At 44.2% G+C, this 19,639-nt stretch overlaps 2 protein-coding genes across 4 annotated transcripts in view; one reads left to right on the top strand and one right to left on the bottom strand.

The window, feature by feature from the left end:
- RABGAP1 (RAB GTPase activating protein 1) overlaps positions 1-19,639 on the bottom strand; it is a 100,768-nt gene that overhangs the window by 10,434 nt on the left and 70,695 nt on the right. For all 3 annotated transcript variants that reach the window (XM_081847515.1, XM_081847514.1, XM_081847516.1), the window contains 4 exons: positions 16,668-16,781; positions 8,578-8,652; positions 3,989-4,114; positions 2,343-2,486 (listed from right to left, as the gene is read on the bottom strand). In XM_081847515.1, coding sequence (XP_081703641.1) covers positions 2,343-2,486; positions 3,989-4,114; positions 8,578-8,652; positions 16,668-16,781 — 459 coding nt within the window. The remainder of the gene's footprint in view (positions 1-2,342; positions 2,487-3,988; positions 4,115-8,577; positions 8,653-16,667; positions 16,782-19,639) is intronic.
- The window catches only part of STRBP (spermatid perinuclear RNA binding protein), a 159,226-nt gene that overhangs the window by 137,126 nt on the left and 2,461 nt on the right, over positions 1-19,639 (top strand). The window lies entirely within an intron of this gene.

Here is a 19,639-nt window from a genome sequence, read left to right as displayed (position 1 = left end):
AGTAAACAAATTATTAAAACTGCCTCCCAGCAAGCCATTGCCGCCACTGCTACTGCTGCTGCCTGGCTAAAATGTGCTCTGTTCACTGCTCCCTCACAAGTGTGATTCAGACATGTTTCGTCAATTTTGCTGAAAAGGTTTGGAGGAACCCTCTAAACCTCTCAAACAAGAACACTGCACTGCATTGAATTCCACTTTTAAGTTCTCCTTCCAGGTCTGAGCCTTCAGCCTCCACGGAAGCCCCTTGCACAATCCAGTGGTTGTTTAGGGAAGGGAATCCAGGGGAACCCTCCGAACATGGTCCAATAGTCTAGAGCAGGGCCCACCCTCACGATGCCCTCCAGATGTTGCTGCACTGCAACTCCCTTCGTCCCCGGCCAGAAGCCTTGCAGGCTGGGCCTGGCAGGAGCTGGAGTCCAAGCACAATCCCTTCTCCTCGTATGGCAGGCTGGTCCCTAAGAAGGTGCCCCAAATGGAACTGGGCAGGGGGCAGCATGAATCGACAATGACTTTCAAATACTTAAATCAGAAAAGGAGGGGAAACAATTCCTCACCAGAGTTCCACACCATCAGAATCCCAAAACAATCAGAAGTCCCAATGCCAACAGTGTTTCTGCCAAATGCAGAATGGTGATTAATACCCAGTTGCCTTAAGGCCAGGTCAGACCATGTCCCTCGTTCACACACCGTGACACACCCCACTTAAGCCTTTTCCACAGAACTGCTTTGCTTCTCTTCCTCACTCTGCTCCTTCCCAATAGCACCAGGAAGAAACAAACCATGATCTCTGGCTTCAGCGCTATGTCCAAACCATGGGCTAGGTGTTGTTTCACTGCTAAGGAACCACAATCTGCAGGCAAGGTTTGCTCCTGGCTTACAGACTGTGGTTTGTTGGGGGTGGAATGAGCAAAAGTCCCTGGGTTGGGTGTAGTAGCACAAAGCCAGGGATAGCGGTTTGCTCTCTTTGTAGGCCAGCGGGCAGGGGGCAAACAGTCCACACAGGCATCCTCTCATGTGACATATAGACCTGCATCGTCTACCCAGGCTGGCAGTGGCTCTCAAGCAAAGATCTCTCCCATCGCTGTAACTGGAGATGCAACTGAGCTGCAATCTCCCCCCAGCTTTATGGATATTCCTAGCACATTATGACAACAATGAACTCAAACAAGAACAGCGCGTACTAGAAAGTGGCATGGAAAGACCTTACCCAAGCAATTGGCCATGGGTCCCACAGGGAAAACGCACCTCACCACCTGTGGGTCTCTTCTCCCAAGTAACTAAGACATCTAACCTAAGCATGCTTATTTCCTCCTCCCTCGCAGTGCATCTTCCTTGTGTGTCGTGTCCTTTTATAATGTAAGCCTAATGGCAGGGAGGGCTCTGTTTTTTTACATGAATTGTGAGTTTCCTTGGGACCTCTTTATGGCTAAAGAGCAGGGTGAAAAATAGCCTCAAAATAAAAAGATTTCTACCATCAAGCATGTTTGTCAACAGCATAGCAGTCCTTAGCACTCTTATTGTTGTGTTGCAGCATTTAGAAATGGAGGTGATTTTAATGCATTAGTTCCTTTTAACTTTTTGTATTTATTTATTTTTACCTCATTTATTTTAACTATATATTTTAATCTAACAATTTTTTTTGGTTGATGTCGTTTCTTTAACTATTGTATTAGCATGTATATTCTTTTCTGCCGCTGATACAACCATGATGGTAAGAGAATCATAGAGATGGAAGGGACCCCTGAGGGTCATCTAGTCCAACCCCCTGCAATGCAGGAGTCTTGCCCACAGCTGTCCCTGGGTGGGCTCGAACCACCAACCTTCTGGTTAACAGCGAGAATGACTGACCCACTGCGCCACCTGAGGACTATAAGCAACAATAAAAGCAAGCTTTTAGCAAGCTCTTCTTGGCACCACATTCTGCCCAGAACTTAACCTGGTCGTTTATGCCCAAAACTTTCTTGAAGCTGCTGAATCATTTCCTTCCTCCAGCACCAGCTTCTTGCACACAGCCATTCAGAGATTAAGGGGGACAAAGCTGACCTCCTTTGCCAGTGACTCAATGTCCAGATCACACACAGGCACACAATAGGTGGATTCAAAGAAATGGGAGATTAATATCTAATGCGCTGGCTGGAAGCTGCCATGATGCCATGTCTACAGAAGGCTGGAAAAACATCCATGAAAATGAACATGATTGTGAAACTGTTTATATATACCTTCCTTCTCTCCACCCTTTTATTTTTGCTTGTTTACAAACTCTCGTGTGTTTCGTTTATAACTAAATATACCCATGTGAAGGGCCGGGATTACTGGAATTTGTCAAAGGCGATCACCCTTACCTCACACAGCAGCAGGTCAATGATGTGGAAGACCATATAAAGGGGGAATTTTGCTGTGAACAGTGTGAGGAACCATTGGGATGCATACATGTGTGCTTCAAGGCTGATGTCCAGAAAGTGGTTGTAGAGGTCAGGAATGTACTCCTAAAAGAGAAGAAAAAGACAAAAGTTTGTCCCAAATAGCAATAAATAAATAACACAACCATCTTCTCATCTGCAAGATGCTGTTTAAGATGGAAGCACACAACGGACTCATAATGTACCACAGAACGTTTAGGTTTCCCATTAACGTAATTTAGAACATTTAGGTCTCCTGGACATCAATGCCCCTAGGCAGCAACTAGCTTCAAAAAACACCCATTCAGGTGCATTAATGGTGGCAGCAGGGGAGGGGCAAGACCCGGTGTCCCATCCCCCCCCCAATGACCCCAATGGCCTGCCTGCTGAAGTGCCAACAGGCCGAAGGGCAGCCAGCTGCTGAAAGCTACTGCAGTTGACCTGGCAAAGAACTTTTCACTTGTCTGGCATTCTAGAAACACGGGGATTCAGGCATGTGAGCCTGCTCAAACTGTAAAGTGTTAATCAGAGGCCCTGCCACGAATTCCTTCATCACTGGAGATGTGGTGGGTGGACACATGGTTGGGGGGGGGGCTACTCCACTGTGGCACCAAAACTGTGGAACGGCCTCCCGTGTGTGTTTCCCCACCCCAGCTGCATCTCCAGCAGCTTTCAGATGTGGAGCAAATAAATTCTTTTTCTAAGGGGTCAATCGGATGGCTGCTGGCAAAATGTAGACAAGTCTGTTACCTACAGGGTAACTTTAGTAAAAAATAAAATTACAGCCCCCCCCCTTTTTTTAACAAAAACAACTGCCAAGGGGATCTTTTTTACAAAACCTAAACCTAAATGAACTGAGGAACTTTGCAATCTTAAATTTTGACAATCTGTTTTAATTTATTCTTAGATTCTTATTACTGTTTTTGGTGACTAGTATTGCAATGGTCTTTGCCTAACAGACAACAGAAATTTGACTAAGCATTTTCACTTAATGAATTATTGGGTTGTCATATCAAATATTATTATTATTATTATTATTATTATTATTATTATTATTATTATTATTAAATTCCACTGATTCTCTTCTATTGTTATTCATTCATTCATTCATTCAATATTACACTAAATATATAGAGTGTGGCTCTTTTGAACAATTCACAAGATGCTTCAAGTACACTTGGTAGAAGAACAACAATTTAAAAAAAAGAAAGAAAGAAATTGAAGGGGAGAGAATAAAGGCATGCTATTCCAGGGCTGGGGGAAGCTGTGCTGCACTCCAGATGTTGCTAGACTCCAACTCCCAGCATGGTCAGTAGGCAGGGATGATGGGAGCTGGAGTCCAGCAATGAGGATCACAGGAGCCACCCCACTCTCCCTGCCACTGTGCTACACACGCTGTTGCGATAGTCGTGGGAAGAAGAAAATGGCCAGGGGAAGAATGGGGCACAGCTTGTCACATGATTAAAGGCCATGTGGCCACCCCTGTTAGCATCACCTCTGGACTTCACCTTGCAAAGAGCATCACTCTCTCGGATGAAACCCCGCCCCCTGTCAAATCTCGGTCTCTGGGGACAGACAGCACCCCTTACCTGCATGAGTCGCTCCAACTGATAAAACTTGCAGTGCAAATCTTCAAAATTCTGTTTGAAAAGCTCCCTGAGTCCGTAGTCAAACATGATTTTGACCAGAACACTAAACGCCTGTTCTTCAGGCATCTGTCAAAGACAAAGAACAAAACCAGCTGTCATTTTTAAAAGGGTGTGGGGTGGGGAGCTAAGCATGATAATCTAACTTCTTCCTTCAGTTTTTCCTACCAGTATGTTGAGAGAACCACCTTACTTTATTGGCAGCCAAACGTGGGCCACATGCACACTCTATTTTTAAAGCACTATACCTAGGGGTTGCCATATTACAAAAAGTGAAAATCCAGACACAAAAGTTGCTGAGTTGTTGTTGTTTTTCTTCAAAGTTGCTAAACTTTTTTTGCCAGATCCCAAAAAAAGAAAGAAAAGAAAGTTTTTGAGCTACTTTTAAGGAAAATTTCCAAAATCTACACTTCCAACATGCAAGTCTGGCTTTTCCTGGACATTTAAGCTATCCCACCCAGACACTGCTGGGAAATTTTGGACGCACGGCAGTCCTAACTATACCACTTTAAACATCCTTTCTGGGAGCTGCAGTTTGTTAGGGATGTCAAGAGCTATTAGAAGACCCCCATTTTTCTCACAGGGCTAAGGCTCCCAGAATAGTTTAACAATCAAGCCCTCTTCCCAGGGAACTCTGGAATGCGGGGTCTCCTAACAACTCTCACCACCTTTAGCAAACCACAGCTTCCGTAATTACTTTGAGGAAGCCATGACTGTTTAAAAGTGGTAAAGATGTGCTTTAAATGTATGGTGTGAATGTGGCCCTACTCTACTCCCACAAGGAAAAGGCAGGAGATTATTGCTCATTCTTTCTGCCACCAATGAACCGTAAACCACCACAGGTTGTGTGAGAATATGACAGCAAGGGAAGGTTTAGCAGCAGTTCAGCAGAAAATGAGGGGTAAACTGATGGTGTCATATCTACTCATAGGAACGTAAGAGCCTTGCACCTGGTATTCAGAGGCACCCTGCCTCCAGCAGTGAAGGTGGAGCACAGCAATCATGGCTAGAACCGACTGGTAGCCTTATCCACACCTTGCCAGTCTTAAGTGGGTATCCATACCCAGGGTGTTCTGGAAAAGTCTGTCATCTTCCCTTGCTCAAAAACTCCCCCTGTTTTCCCACAGTAATGAAGGTTCACGTTCTGGGCCACATCAACTGGGCCTTTTACAAGTTGAGGGGAGAACAGCTTTTCAAAAAAGGTAAAGGATCTCTGGACAGTTAAGTCCAGTCAAAGGTGACCATGGGGTTGTGGCACTCATCTCGCTTTCAAGCCAAGGGAGCCAGAATTTGTCCACAGACAGCTTTCCAGGTCATATGGCCGGCTTCTGGCCATAAACAGCTTCTGGCACAATGGAACAGTGATGGAAGCGAGAGCGCATGGAAACACCGTTTACCTTCCTGCCACAGCGATACCTATTTTATCTACTTGCACTGGCATGCTTTCAAACTGCTAGGTTAGCAGAAACTGGGACAAAGCCCGGTGACGCGGATCTGAACTGCTGACTTTCCAATCAGCAAGCCCAAAGGCTCAGTGGTTTAGATCACAGTGCCAATTGCGTCCCTACTGAGGGGGAAATAAAACTGTTGCAAAGAGGGCGTTTGTGGTGCTTTTGAAGAATGCACCAGGAAGGCTCATGCACACCTCATGAACATTTGAGAGGTGCACTCACGGAAGTCCAAGACCTCTATCCAAGGGCCCAGGAAAGCCACCCATTTTGAATGATATTTTCAGCTTCTGCTGCTCTGCAGGCTTCCCTCTCCTAAAGACAAGCAGGTATCACAATTCAAAGGCTTACATCTCCGGACTGGGATTTAAGCTCTTAAAAACCCATCACAAGCTTCCAAAAGCAACCTCAGAAGCAATTCTAAGATCCAGTTTTAAGCACAATTTCATCTTCATTTCTTATGAATTGCACAGCTAATGCCTGCATTGCCTGTGGTGAGGCGAAGAACCGCTAAATTCATTATTCTGCGAGGCCTCAAGTTTTCACAGTGAATATTGGGAGCTGCTGTTCAATTACAACAAAACCACCCTTATGACTGGTGTTCAGAATATCTTTCTACAACTTTCTTGTGTCATGGGGGGGGGGGAGAAATACCTTCCTCTCAAACTGACAAGAAGTCTGGTTTTCAGAGACATACCAAGTCTCTTTATATTTAGTATGAGATGGTGGTACAGCCATCATTCAAATAAGCTGAAGGGTTGCTGGGGGGGGGGATACTTTTTAAAAAGGAAAAGGAGCCTGCTGTGGATCAGAACAACAAATGGGCCTGGAAGCTCTGCAGAGTGTCATTCAGTAACTGACAGCAGAGATAGCTAGTTTGAGGAAGCGGGGAGAGAGCAGAGAAAGAGAACCAACAACATGAATGTGGTTTAAAAATAACTTCTAGCAGCAGAAAGGGAATTAAGGGTGTCAGAGAGAAGTAACTGCAAAAAATGCTCAGCACTTCTGCATAAGCAACTGCTGGAGTGGGGTGGACAGCCAGGGAAATGAAGCGAGACAGGGCAGGCATCCCTGGTGGTGTTCTGAGCTGGCTGTTTCCAAGGAACAAGAGAAAACTTGCAACCAGTACCCGAAGGGGTCATCCAGACAACTCCTTTTGAATAGATTGTCCAAGATTTCCCCGTGGTGGACTCCGCACAGACCGGTTAGCCCCTCAAAGGCCCACATAACCTCTGATGTGTTAAGAGAGGGAAAGAAAAGATATTCAGCCTTGGGAGTGGATGGTCATCTTAAACTACAAAGCCCGCCCTCCCCCCAGCTTTTATCTGACACCTGCAAGAGACTGTAGCCTCCCTTTAAGCCTTTCTACAAAGCTCATTTAGTCAGAGGCCACTGGTGAGATGTGGAAATCAGTCCAGCCAGGCACCAGAAGAAACCTGTGGCCCAGAGCCCAAGCTGGTCCCAGGTGGACTTCGAACTGAGCAGCCTGGTAACCTGACTTGACTCCTCGACTGACAAAAGCAGGAAAAGAACATGCCACCCATCTTCCTGGTAAATGCACAGGATTTATGACACTTGGACCTGTACCAAAATGCTGCACTGTGGAGTGCTTGTGCTCAGGGTGCCAACCAGCCAGCCATGCCCTTTGCCAGGATACTCCATTCAAACACCAACAGATTTCCTGACTGCCCATCCTACTGTCAGGGACTGGGCAGAAGAGGAGGAGGAATAGTGGACACCGCCTCCTCAGCCTGAACCTTCCAGAGAAGAGGAAGACAGTAGAGATTTACAACAGTGGGTTGAGGGAGGTCACAGCTCAGAGGCTGCAGAAGGGAGAAGCTGGGAAATATTGGGAGAGGAACAGGAAGAAGCAGCAGCACCAGGGGAGAGGCAGCCGACAGACTCAGTGTATTTAGAAAGCATTCCAGACACACACACCCGAACCCGGTGGGCATTGAAAGTAGGAGAACAGAAATCCCAGAGGCAGAAAGCATAGATCAGCCAACGTAGGGATGGCGTATAATGGGAGAGATGGAGGGGGTGGGGTTTCACTGGGAGCAGCTTTTCTAAGACTCTCTCTGTGAATATTGAATAAAAGACTTGGTAAGAACTCTCCTTGATATCCATCCCTGGCAGCCTACCGTAGGGGGAATCGGATTCCCTGGAACCTGACACCTACCACCCGGATTCTGCAGCCAACAAGCATGCTCAGTCTTTATTGGACTATTTTAAAAGTTTCTCCCCCCCCCCCCGCTGTTTACAAACCTTGGGCTGCTCCTCCCCAGCAGCAAGCATTCTCCCTATTTCAATTTGGGCTGTAAATCTGCCCTAGCTCTGCACCCATGTTCACTATTAGCATGTTCAAAGAATGAAAAATTTCATTCTCTAGAAGAGACAGCATCCATGTATGGAGCAACCTTTTCTGGATGTGGGGAAGTTTTGGGATCTTCACAATGGATCTACCTGCATTACTGCTCAACAACATAAAGAACAACAAGAAACCAACAGGCAGCCTGGATGGAGTTTGGATCTGTTAACAACCTGATCCAACAGAGCTCTTCTGTCTGTTCTTACATATAAATTATACGTACAATTAATTACATATACATATAAACTATAGGATAATTGTCCTGGTTTTGATTATATAAAAATCACTAAACCTGCAGTGATTCATTGCTAGTTGTTGGTTAGGTAACTGCTGCAATCTTTGGTTTGTTTGCATGTAAGCAGGCTTTAATGTATGTTTCAGCAAACAGCATCAAAGGCGATGTAGACATTTAAAAGGGGGAAAGGGAACGAAGGGTGACATTACATTCAAGGAAACCAATACAAGACACAGAACATACATGGATGGGTCACATACCAGGGTCTCCTAAACTCTCAGGCACATTTGCCCATCCTCCTGCCAGGTTCAAAGTGCTCACAGATTCTGATTAATTAAACAGGTCTTGGGCAGGGAGGGAGGCAGGGAAGGCAGAGCAAAGGGAGATTGGATTGTGCCTGAGTGCCGCAGAGGACCTCCCACCCCACGCTTTGGAACGTTCTTGCACAGGGCCCTCTCTCAGGTAGCAAAGAGAAACTCACGTGTAGAAGCAGCACAGCAGCAAGGAATGACTGGCCCTGGCAGTAGCCAATCTCTTCATCGTAGACAGAATAGGCCTGGAAGAAGAATCAGGAAACGGTCAAGACTTCAACAACACAAGATGCCCCACCTGAATGATTGCTTGCTTGCATTTATAGCCTGCATTCCCTCCCAGGAGCTCATAGTTCTCCTCCCCACTTTATCCCCACAACAACCTGTGAGGCAGGTTAGGTTGAGAGGAAGTGATTGGCCCAAGGGAACCTAGTGTGCTTCATGGCCGAGTGGGGGGGGGGATTTGAACCCTGGTCTCCCAGGTCCTAGTCTGACACTATAACCACTACACCACCACCACTGGCTTGGCCACAACCACCCCTACTCCATTCAAAACAGCTTCCCAGCTTCAGTGTACATCTGTATATTATGGCACGCATAATGTATATTTGTTGCACAGCAAGAGTGTTGCTGTGGCAGGGGGCAGGTTATGAAGGTCACCACCTTCTGGCTGAAAACAAGGGTTGCCTCCGTCTCAGCCATCCAGAGAACCAACCTTGTGCCAATCACACAATCTGTCTGCACGTGGAATAGCCTGCTTTGTCCCTCAGCACAGAAAGGGCTCACAAAGGGAACTTGGAGCAAGTCAGTGAAGGCTGTTAAGGAGGCAATTTGGGGCAAGGGGGCGCTTATCCTGACCAGGATTTCACAAGAGTCACAAGAAAAGCGAAAGGTCTGCTGGGGATCTGCCCACCAAAGCCTTGGGCTCCCTGGCCTTTTGCAGGCAGGGAGCCCAGCACACCTAGCAAAAGGGGCATAATTTCACCTCGATGGCATTTTAGAGAGAGAGAGTAGAAAGCTAAGTCCTGGGCTAGGATCTTGGTTCACTGAGCTGCAAGGATGGGGGTGGGAGTGGGGCTGAAGCATAAATGCACACCGTGGGGATCTGGCATGCACATCCAACTCTCCCAAAATAAGCCAGAGCATGTTTGAGACCCGAAGTATTTTATGCAGGGATAATAACACAAAAACAAATCTTTCAAGCTGTGCCGTTAAGTCTTTGATTTGAATATCAATTATACACAGGGAGCGGATAGGAAGCTGCTTGCTCCAGTCCTTGGTCCGCGTCCCACGCAGAGCTCATCCTTTTTAATGGTCTGCTTTGTCAGAGAGCTTAGGAGGTGGCCAGGAAGCCAAGCTGCTTTCCCAGGCCAAACAGTCTCTGGAGGAGGAGCAGGCAGCAATGGCAGCTTTCTAAATGCCAGGTTCAAAGAGCCGGATCCTCTGGTCAAGCAAGGTAAAGGGATCAAACCAGAGTGCGGACATTTTTTATTTTAACCTGCTAATTGCCTCCCGCATTTTAATGAGTGGCTTGAATGTGTTTGTGGTTTGCCTTATAATGCAAATGAGGAGCTGATTAATTTTCCAGAGTGTTAGAGAGAAGCAAAGATCCTTTTGCTGAGACTTCCTTTGCTCTCTGCCACACGAAAAGAAATACAGCAGCCGCTCCAGTTGATGCAAGGAGCCCAGAAGATCTGGGAATGCCCTTTGAGGCAAAAGGCCGATTTGCCCAGGCATCCACCTTGTGCCCTCTGGATAATTCTGGACTACAATCCCAGTAAGGCTAAATTAGCAGGCACAACAGGCAATATGTTTCAACAACCTTTTTGCTGGTGGTGTTTAGCCTGGAGAAGAGAAGACTGAAAGGCAATAGGATAGCCATCTTCAAATATCTTAAGGGCTGCCACATGGAAGACAGAATAAGCTTGTTTTCTGCTGCTCCAGAGGGTGGGACCCAAGACAATGAATTCCAGAGACTTCCGGTCGGCGCCAGCGTTTGATGGCGGTCCTAGCCTCAAGCTCCGAGGCAGGACTGCTCCGTAAGTTCGGGTCTTACCCGCTACGGCAAGCGGGGGACCCCTAAAATCACAGGCGCTGAAGCCTGTGAGCAAGGAGATTCGGTGGGCACCTTTGCGCCCCCCCGGCATCGTGAAAGAGCCTTTTTAAAGGCTCCGGAGCGGCATCGGGGTGAGCGCGGTGCTGAGGATCGCTACCCAGCTTACGGAGTGAAGCCGCGTCGCCATTAACGGAGAGCGCCGATTCCTTTCTGAAATCAACGATTGGCAACAACAATACCCGTGAGTAAGACTGCAAAAGTAAGACGGGACTTAAAAAATTTAGAAGATTTGGCTGAAAACGGGAAGGCAAAATTAAGGAAGTCAGCCTCCCGGAACTGCATGATTAACGGAGCAATGAAAAGACTAAGCTGTGTTTAAATGGACTTTCCTTTTAACTCTTATTAAACCAGACATCGAAAGGGTCTCCCCCCTGTTGTGCAGGAGAAGGGGGGGAGGAAACAGAATTAATTTAACCTGCAAAAGAAAGGGATAAGGAATAAAAAACCTCTGCTGCTGATACTTCTGGCTAGGCTGCCGGAGCAGCGATCGCCTGAAAAAAGGAACTGTCAAGTGAGCTGTCAAAGGACAGCGGCTACAAAATAAGACTTATTTTGAAACATACTTGGGACTTTGGTGGATTACAATTTTAACAGTAAAGTGCTACAAACTAAAGACTTTTAATGGGACTTTTGCCTTTGGACTTTCTGTTTCTTTGTTCTGGGTGCCTTTGGACGGTTACAATTTCCTCCTCTAGAGGGCTTTAGTTATATTACGGAGTATCCAGTGGGATTTTCCACTTGCAACTTTCCTGTGTGAATGACCTTGAGTTATGAGCAACCCGCCAGAAGAGATTTCAACAAGAAGTAAAACAAAGCAGGCTCAAAAACAAGCTCAAAAAAGAGGCTCCTTATCAGGAGCAGCAGCTGCACAAGAAAAAATAACAGCAGCATCAATGGAGTCAATGACACAGGCCCTGCTTAAAATAAATCAGTCACTAGAAGTACTTACCAAGCAATCTGCAGAACTCACTAAACAGTCTACAGAGAACTCAAAGAAATTGACGGAGTTGACAACAAGACTAGACCTGAATACAACAACAATTTCATCTAACACAGATTCTATAAACCGTTTGGTTCAAGAATCTACGGAAACAAGGAGAATAGCTGAGAGTGCTAGGTCCACTGCTGAAGAAACCAAAGGAAAGTTTGCGCCTATTGTAAAAAAAGTGCATGAACATGATTCAGCATTAGCCCTACTAGAACTGGAAAGGAAAAGTAAGAATCTGAAATTAAGACTGGTTCCAGAAGAGGAAGAGGACAAGCTCGGGGAATTCCTTACAGACAAATTTCAAGACTTCTGGAATGATGAGCTAGATGGAGAGGAAGATGAATTTATGATAACTTCAGCCTTTCGGATTGGCAGGAAGCAAGGGAAGAAGCCAAGAGATTGTTTAATTACCTTAGGATCAAAGGAACAAAGAGACAAAATATTGAACCTACATTTCCAGAAGGCCTTGGTCATTAAAAATTCTCAGATTCAAATCTTCAAGGATATTCCTAAATACTTTTTGGAGGTTAGATCTCAATTTAAAGAACTAGTTGATCTACTTAAGAAGAATAACATCCCATTTAGGTGGGAATTTCCACAAGGGCTGTCCTTTAGCTACAAAGGGAAGAAAATTAAAATAAAAACAAACCAGGATAAAGAGTTCTTTTTGGAAAGAAATCAAGAGGATCTTCAGAAAGGAACTGTCAGCGAGGAGGAAGTACCGGACATCTCAAATCTATCATTTGGACTGAACCGAGCACCGACCGAGGAGGAACAACAACTTGGTGCAGTCGGTGGAAGGTCTACCCAGTAACCAAAATGTCTCTGCAACTCTTCAGCTGGAACTGCAATGGCTTGAACCACCCTCGAAAAAGGGGCCAAGTATTTCATTTATTAAAGAAGGAACATCTAGACGTAATCTGTTTACAAGAAACTCACATTGCCAGGATACATAGAAAACTTTTAACAAACAAGAGATTAGGACAAGAATTTATATCATCAGATAGAGTCAAGAAAAGAGGAGTTGTGATTTATGTCAAGGAAAAATTTGAACCAAAATTGATCTTTAAGGATGACCAAGGAAGATACCTGGCAGTGGAAATCCAAATTTATGGAGAAAAAATATTGATTGTTGGAGTTTATGCACCAAATGAGGGGAAGGCTGAATTCTTCAAGAAGTTGCATGAGACTTTAATGGACTTTTTGGACTTTAAAATTATAATGATGGGTGACATGAATGGAGTCGTCTCTACAAACATGGATAAGGCCCAAAGACAAACAATATCTAATGACGGAAGACTACCAAAGACTTTTTTTGACCTGACTGACACTATGGATCTGATCGATATTTGGAGAACTAGGAACCCTCTGGAAAGGGAGGGGACTTTCTTCTCTGAAGCAAAAATGACATGGACTAGAATTGATCAAATATGGATTTCTAGTAATCTGGCATCAAAGGTTAAAAAAACAGAAATCTGCCCAAAGACCTGCTCTGACCATAATGCTGTCAAGATGGAAATGAAACTGACAACAGCTGGAACCTTTAGATGGAGAATGAATGACACTCTCTTTGGAGATGGGGAAATTTGCAAAAAGGCCCAAGAAACACTTAAAGACTACTTCGAGATCAATTTGAGATCAGACACAGAAAAAAGAATCATTTGGGACGCAAGTAAAGCCGTGATGCGTGGCTTCCTAATACAACAGAATTCAATAAAGAGGAAAAAGCAGAATGAGAAGAAAGAGAAAATTTGGAATCTAATAAAAGAAGGGGAGAAGAAATTGAGATCTAAGCCTAAATCCCAGGAGATATTAAGAGAAATAAAATTCTATCAAACACAATATATGGAATTGACGAACCAGGAAATAGAATGGAAAATTAAACAAATGAGACAAAAGACTTTTGAATCTGCAGATAAATGTGGGAAGCTACTGTCTTGGCAACTGAAAAAGAGACAAAAATTGAATACAGTGACATCACTCGAAGTAGATGGGAAGTCTATTAATAAACCAAATGAGATAAGTAATTGTTTTCAAAGTTTCTTTAAGAAATTATACAAACAAGGGCCAAAAAATGAACAGGAGATAGAAGAATTTATTGGAAAATACGGACTATCAAAAATCTCTGAAAACAACAGAAGGAGTTTAAACGAGAAAATTACAGATCAAGAAATAGAGAGTGCCATCCAGGATATGAAGCTGGGAAAATCACCAGGACCAGATGGATTAACTGCGAGATATTATAAAGTATTGAAGGATTGGTTAATACAACCATTGAAAGAAGTTTGCAATCAAATTTTGGAGGGGAAAAAGGCTCCCGAATCGTGGAAGGAAGCATTCATCTCACTTATACCAAAGACAGAAACTGAGAAACATCAAGTCAAGAATTACCGCCCTATATCACTTTTGAACGTGGATTATAAAATTTTTGCAGACATTCTAGCAAAAAGATTCAAAAAAGTGCTGTTAGAGGAGATTCACAGGGACCAAACAGGCTTTCTACCAGGCAGGCATTTGTCAGACAATGTGAGGAATATTATAGATATTCTAGAACTTTTGGAAACTGACATAAATAGAAAAGCTGTTTTGATTTTTGTCGATGCAGAGAAAGCCTTTGACAATATTTGTTGGAGCTTTATGAAGAGGAATCTCCAAGGAATGGGGGTAGGCAAGAACTTTGAAAATGGTATAAGTGCAATTTATTCTGAGCAAAAGGCCAAACTTATTGTAAATGGTATGGTTATGGATGAAATTCCAATAGAGAAAGGGACACGACAGGGATGCCCAATTTCCCCTCTATTGTTTATATCGGTACTGGAGGTTTTCCTTAACATGATTAGAAGAGACCAGCTGGTTAAAGGTATACAGGTCGGAACTAAACATTATAAGCTAAGAGCATTTGCAGATGACCTAGTTTTGACACTACAACAGCCAGAAACTAGTACAAAAAGAGTTTTGGAACTTATTGAAATATTTGGTCAGGTAGCAGGTTTTAAATTGAATAAACACAAGACAAAGGTGTTGGAAAAAAATCTCACGGTGGGGGAAAAAGATAGTTTTCAAAGAGAAACGGGTTTGGAAATTACTAAAAAGGTAAAATACCTGGGGGTGAACTTAACATCTAAGAATGTGAATCTATTTAAAGATAATTATGAGAAATGCTGGGCTGAAGTGAAGAAAGATTTCGATATATGGTCAAGATTGAGACTTTCCTTGTTAGGCCGAATTGCTGTAATTAAGATGAATGTATTGCCGAGATTGTTGTTTTTGTTCCAGACATTGCAAATTTTAGATAAGATGGACTGTTTCAAGAAGTGGCAGAAAGATATATCTAAATTTGTCTGGCAGGGCAAAAAACCCAGAATTAAATTCAAGATTTTGACTGATGCAAAGGATAGAGGGGGCTTTGCCCTGCCGGACTTAAAACTTTATTATGAAGCAGCAGCTTTTTGCTGGCTGAAACCATGGCTACTTCTTGAGAATACAGACATTCTGGACCTGGAAGGTTATGATAATAGTTTTGGTTGGCATGCATATTTATGGTATGACAAGGTAAAGGTACATAGAAATTTTAAAAATCATATTATTAGGAAAGCATTGTATAATGTATGGAATCGATATAAAGATTTGCTTGAAAGTAAAACCCCCAGGTGGCTGTCACCAATGGAAGCTAAGGCGGTAAAAAGATTGAACATGGATACAGACTGGCCAAAATATTGTGAAATTGTAGAATATGATGGTGAAAAGCTGAAACTACAGAGTTTCGAGAAATTGAAACCTAAAGTCCGAGACTGGTTACATTATTACCAGATTAATGAAACTTTTAAGCAGGACAGAAAACTAGGATTTCAGAAGGAGAGGTCAAAGTTAGAAACAGAATTGCTAGAACCCAATACTAAGAATTTGTCTAGAATGTATAATCTGCTGCTAAAATGGAACACACAAGATGAAACGGTTAAATCAGCCATGATTAAGTGGGCACAAGATATTGGTCATGATATTATGTTTGCTGACTGGGAGCAGTTATGGACCACAGGTATTAAATTTACGGCATGTAGTGCCCTGAAAGAGAACATAATGAAAATGATCTATAGGTGGTACATGACCCCAGTCAAGCTTGCAAAGATATATCATTTGCCCAATAACAATTGCTGGAAGTGTAATGAATGTGAAGGAACTTTTTATCACCTTTGGTGGACCTGCCCAAAGATTAAGGCCTACTGGGAAATGATCTATAATGAAATTAAGAAAATCCTTAAGTGGACATTTGTAAAGAAACCGGAGGCTTTTCTCTTGGGCATGGTCGGCCAATTGGTACCAAAGAAAGATAGGACCTTTTTTATGTACGCAACAACAGCAGCAAGAATCCTTTTGGCGAAGTATTGGAAGACTAAAGAACTACCTACTCTGGAAGAATGGCAGACCAAGGTGACTGAATTTATGGGACTGGCAGAGATGACCGGCAGAATCCGTGACCAGAAGAAAGAGACAGTGGAGGAGGACTGGAAAAAATTTAAAATCTATCTTAAAAATTGTTGTAAAATTTCGGAATGTTAAGATGTCAGGGGATTGGACACTAAGAATTACAGCTATAAATCGAAATTTATAAAGCAGAAACTCTTTTTAAAGAGAATTAAAGATAAAAATGGGATGAAGAATTGCTAAAAATTTTGAAATTTGGATGCAGTGAAGGGGAGGTTTGGGGAAGTCGCATTATGTTTGTTTTGTTTTTTCTTTATGTTGTAAAATCAATAAAAATTATTATAAAAAAAAAAAAAAAGACAATGAATTCCAATGACAAGAAATGAAATCCCAACCAAATGATAGGAAGAACTTTCTGATGGTAAGAGGTGTTTGACAATGGAATAGGCTACCTCAGAAGGTGACAGATTTTCCCTCGATGGAGGTTTATAACCAGAGATTGGAAGGTCACCTGCTGGTATTTAGCTGTGATATTTGTAATGCAGGAGGCTGGGTTAGAGGACCTCTAGGGGTCCCAACCCCATAATTCTATTATCAACACTACCATCTCACGCTTGGAGGTGTTTTCACGACGAAGAACCCAGGGCTAACCTGGCCTAGCACATTTATTCCCACAAGGAAGCTCCACCATCCTGGTCCACAAGTGAGCCAAGATAGCATCCCGGTCAGGGTACCTTGCATATTTTGTACAGGGAGTCCTGGCCATCGCCCCCAGTGTCCTTGAAGTAGTCATGGGCAGGGAATGTCCGGTTGATGTCGCGTGTGATGGCACTGTCCTGGGGAGACTCCTGCAAAGCCAAGGAGAGAGAAATTGGGGGAGACTGTTAAGCCCCAGAATTATGGGTGTGGTTGCAGCTACAATAAGATGCTGGGGACGAGGGCACGAGCGTGAATCAGAGATAGCATTTTCCAATTTTAGAGTGAGAGGGCACATGTAAGAGAAAGGCACTATCAATTCACACGCTCATTAAGATTCTTCAATTCTACATGAAAATCCAGTGCAGAGGAGGAATCTACAGGAGGCAAAGGGTGACCTTAGCATTAGTAGGAGTCAAGGGGGAGAAAATAAAAGCTCAAGGTGCCATATTCCCCCCCACCCACCCCTTTCTGGGTACTATTCCAGCTCTAGACACAGGCTACTCAGGCACCAGCTACTGAGGTTTCCCGGTCCTGCTTAGTATCAAGATTTATGCAGACTACTCAGTGGAATCACTTGTGGGAGAAGGGGAGAAAAGAATCACCTTCCCTTGCAGAGTCAGAGTGCCACATTTAAATCGATAAAAGAAAACAGACTCCCACTTCCTGTGCATAGTTTATGGAAGGTTAACCAAGTTTCTTACCTCTTTCACCCAGGAGGTTGTAGCAACATAGGAGGGTGCCGTACACTGAGTCAGATCATAGATCCATCTGGCTCAGTACTGTCAACACTGACTGGCAGCAATGGCTCTGCAAAGTTTCATGCAGGGATCTCCCTCAGTCAGGAATTGCAATGGAGATGCTCTACCACTGAGCTTCTTCTCTCACCTCCCTCCCACTCCCCAGAGAGCATCCCACCAGTAATTATTATCACTGTTTATTAGATTTGTATACCGCCCTTCATTTGTAAATCTCACGAGTGATTCACACACCTTGTACATTTTATACCATCCAGCAACCTGTTATGTTTGCACGGTGAGCAGCTTCCATCATCAGCTCTGCACGGATTCACACAGAGGGTCTAGTTTCACTGCAGACTCTCAAAGCCCAAAGCACAGCATTATTCTCCAAGTTCTGAGCCTGACAGGTGATGGGGGTGACTACTTTGCACAAGCTGCCTGTCCTCCTTCTCCAATGGGCTCGGCTGGCACTTGCAGGCAGAGTCGTGGCCATTTCATTGAACTCAAAACTGCACTGGCCATAGCTACAAGAGCCACAATGCATTGCAGAATTCTCACCAGAAAAACTCCCTACTTACTTTTTGTTCAAATGAAGCTTCTAGTCTTCAAGGTTGCAGAAACAACATAGGCAACGTTTGGTAAAAGGACAGACCAGTAGGGAGGCAAGCAGGATTTCTGCTGATAGGTTGTGTCAGCATAGGAAGCTTATACCTGGCTAAACTGTTTGCCCCTCTAGACTAGTGCTGTTTAATCTGACTGGCAATAGATCTCCAGGCAGCAAGATAATTCCCCATCACTTATTACCTGACCCCTTTAGCTGGAAATGCAGGCAGCTGAATCAGGGATGTTTGCATGAACTGCTCTTCAGAACTCCCCCCCCCCAAAAAAAAACACACTCCCCACTATAAGAAGAAAAATGAATTCTGCAAAAAATTCTGTGCAGACCTGCCAATCTGGTCCTGAACTTATTTAAGTGTGCTTACAAGTGTCCTGCTTGATGGGAAATTTGAACATGGTGGAAACCTGCCCCCCCCCCAAGCATTATGCCTCCCTGGCCTTGCCAAATTAAAAACCAAACAATATTTGTGGACTTTCCGATGCCCTGCTCTCAATTAACACCCTAAGAATGCAATTACTGTGTATCTGAGTCTTTAAGGTGGAGTTTGCTTGAAGCACAGAACCAGGTAAGCAAAGCTTGCAAAAGCACAACCACAATTATTGTCAACAATCTCCTATCCCCAGTGTGTTACTTTAAGCAGAAGCGAATTGTGGTAGCTTTCGAATGGTACTGGCGGGAGGGGGCACGGAAAACCCGTCTAGAAAAAAGGGCGTGATACTATTAAGTGAGACACCAACTTGTTCAGGGGGGTGAGTTTGAGATGACTGGGTTGCTGCGACTCATTTATTTATTGCATTTACCTCCCATTTTTTCCTCCATGGAGCACAAAGTGGCGTACACAGTTCTCCCCCCCCCCCAACCCTGTGAGATAGGTTAGGCTGAAAGAGGGAGTGCCCAGCCCCAAGGTCACCCAGTCAGCTTCATGGCTGAGTGTGGGGCTTCAACCCTGGTCTCCCAGGTCCTGGTCTGCCCCTGCAACCACTACACATCATTGGGCCGTGGGTGTTAGATGCAAGAGCGACATGCTTCTCTCTCCTAAATGTGTAGTGGCACCAAGACTTGGCCGAAGGATTTTGGAACCACTACCCTGTTACTGGAACATTCTGTTTAGGGAGTGAAAGGAAGGGGGGTGGGAAATGTACGGAAATGATAACATTTTGAAATGTGTGTTTTGGTGGTACAAACAGAATGCAGTCACAGCTATTGTGTGAGCCCCTTCTCCAGCTCCTATTTTTATTCCTTTCTGTGAAGAATGGATGTCTGGGTCATTTCTCAGGCTTCTGGTGTGGGAGTGGGGGCAAGGCAAAGGAAAGCGCTTGGAAGTGTGCGCACACACCCTGGGATTGAAAACAGATGGCAATAATGGCAGGAAGAGGGCAGGAATGGCATAGGTGGGAGAGCAGAGCATTCTCCGCTGTGAGAATGGAGGGCGGCTGGCACCGGAGCCATCTCAGCAGTTTTCCAGGCACAGCCAGGCTCAGAAAGGTACCGTATATTGGTGGGGGGGACTAGAGGCTAAAAGAAGAGGGAGGGCCTAAGTAAGATGCATGTTATAATGCCAAATTATCTGAAACTGACTGCACGTGCATTCAAATAAAAGAGGAAAATCTTCAAACAAAAATCATTCTCAACACATGTTTTCTCCAACAGT

This window comes from Podarcis erhardii, assembly GCF_964252035.2.
Source record: "Podarcis erhardii genome assembly, chromosome: Z".
NCBI classification, from domain to species: Eukaryota; Metazoa; Chordata; class Lepidosauria; order Squamata; family Lacertidae; genus Podarcis; species Podarcis erhardii.
This window is presented reverse-complemented; position numbering and strand designations above follow the sequence as displayed.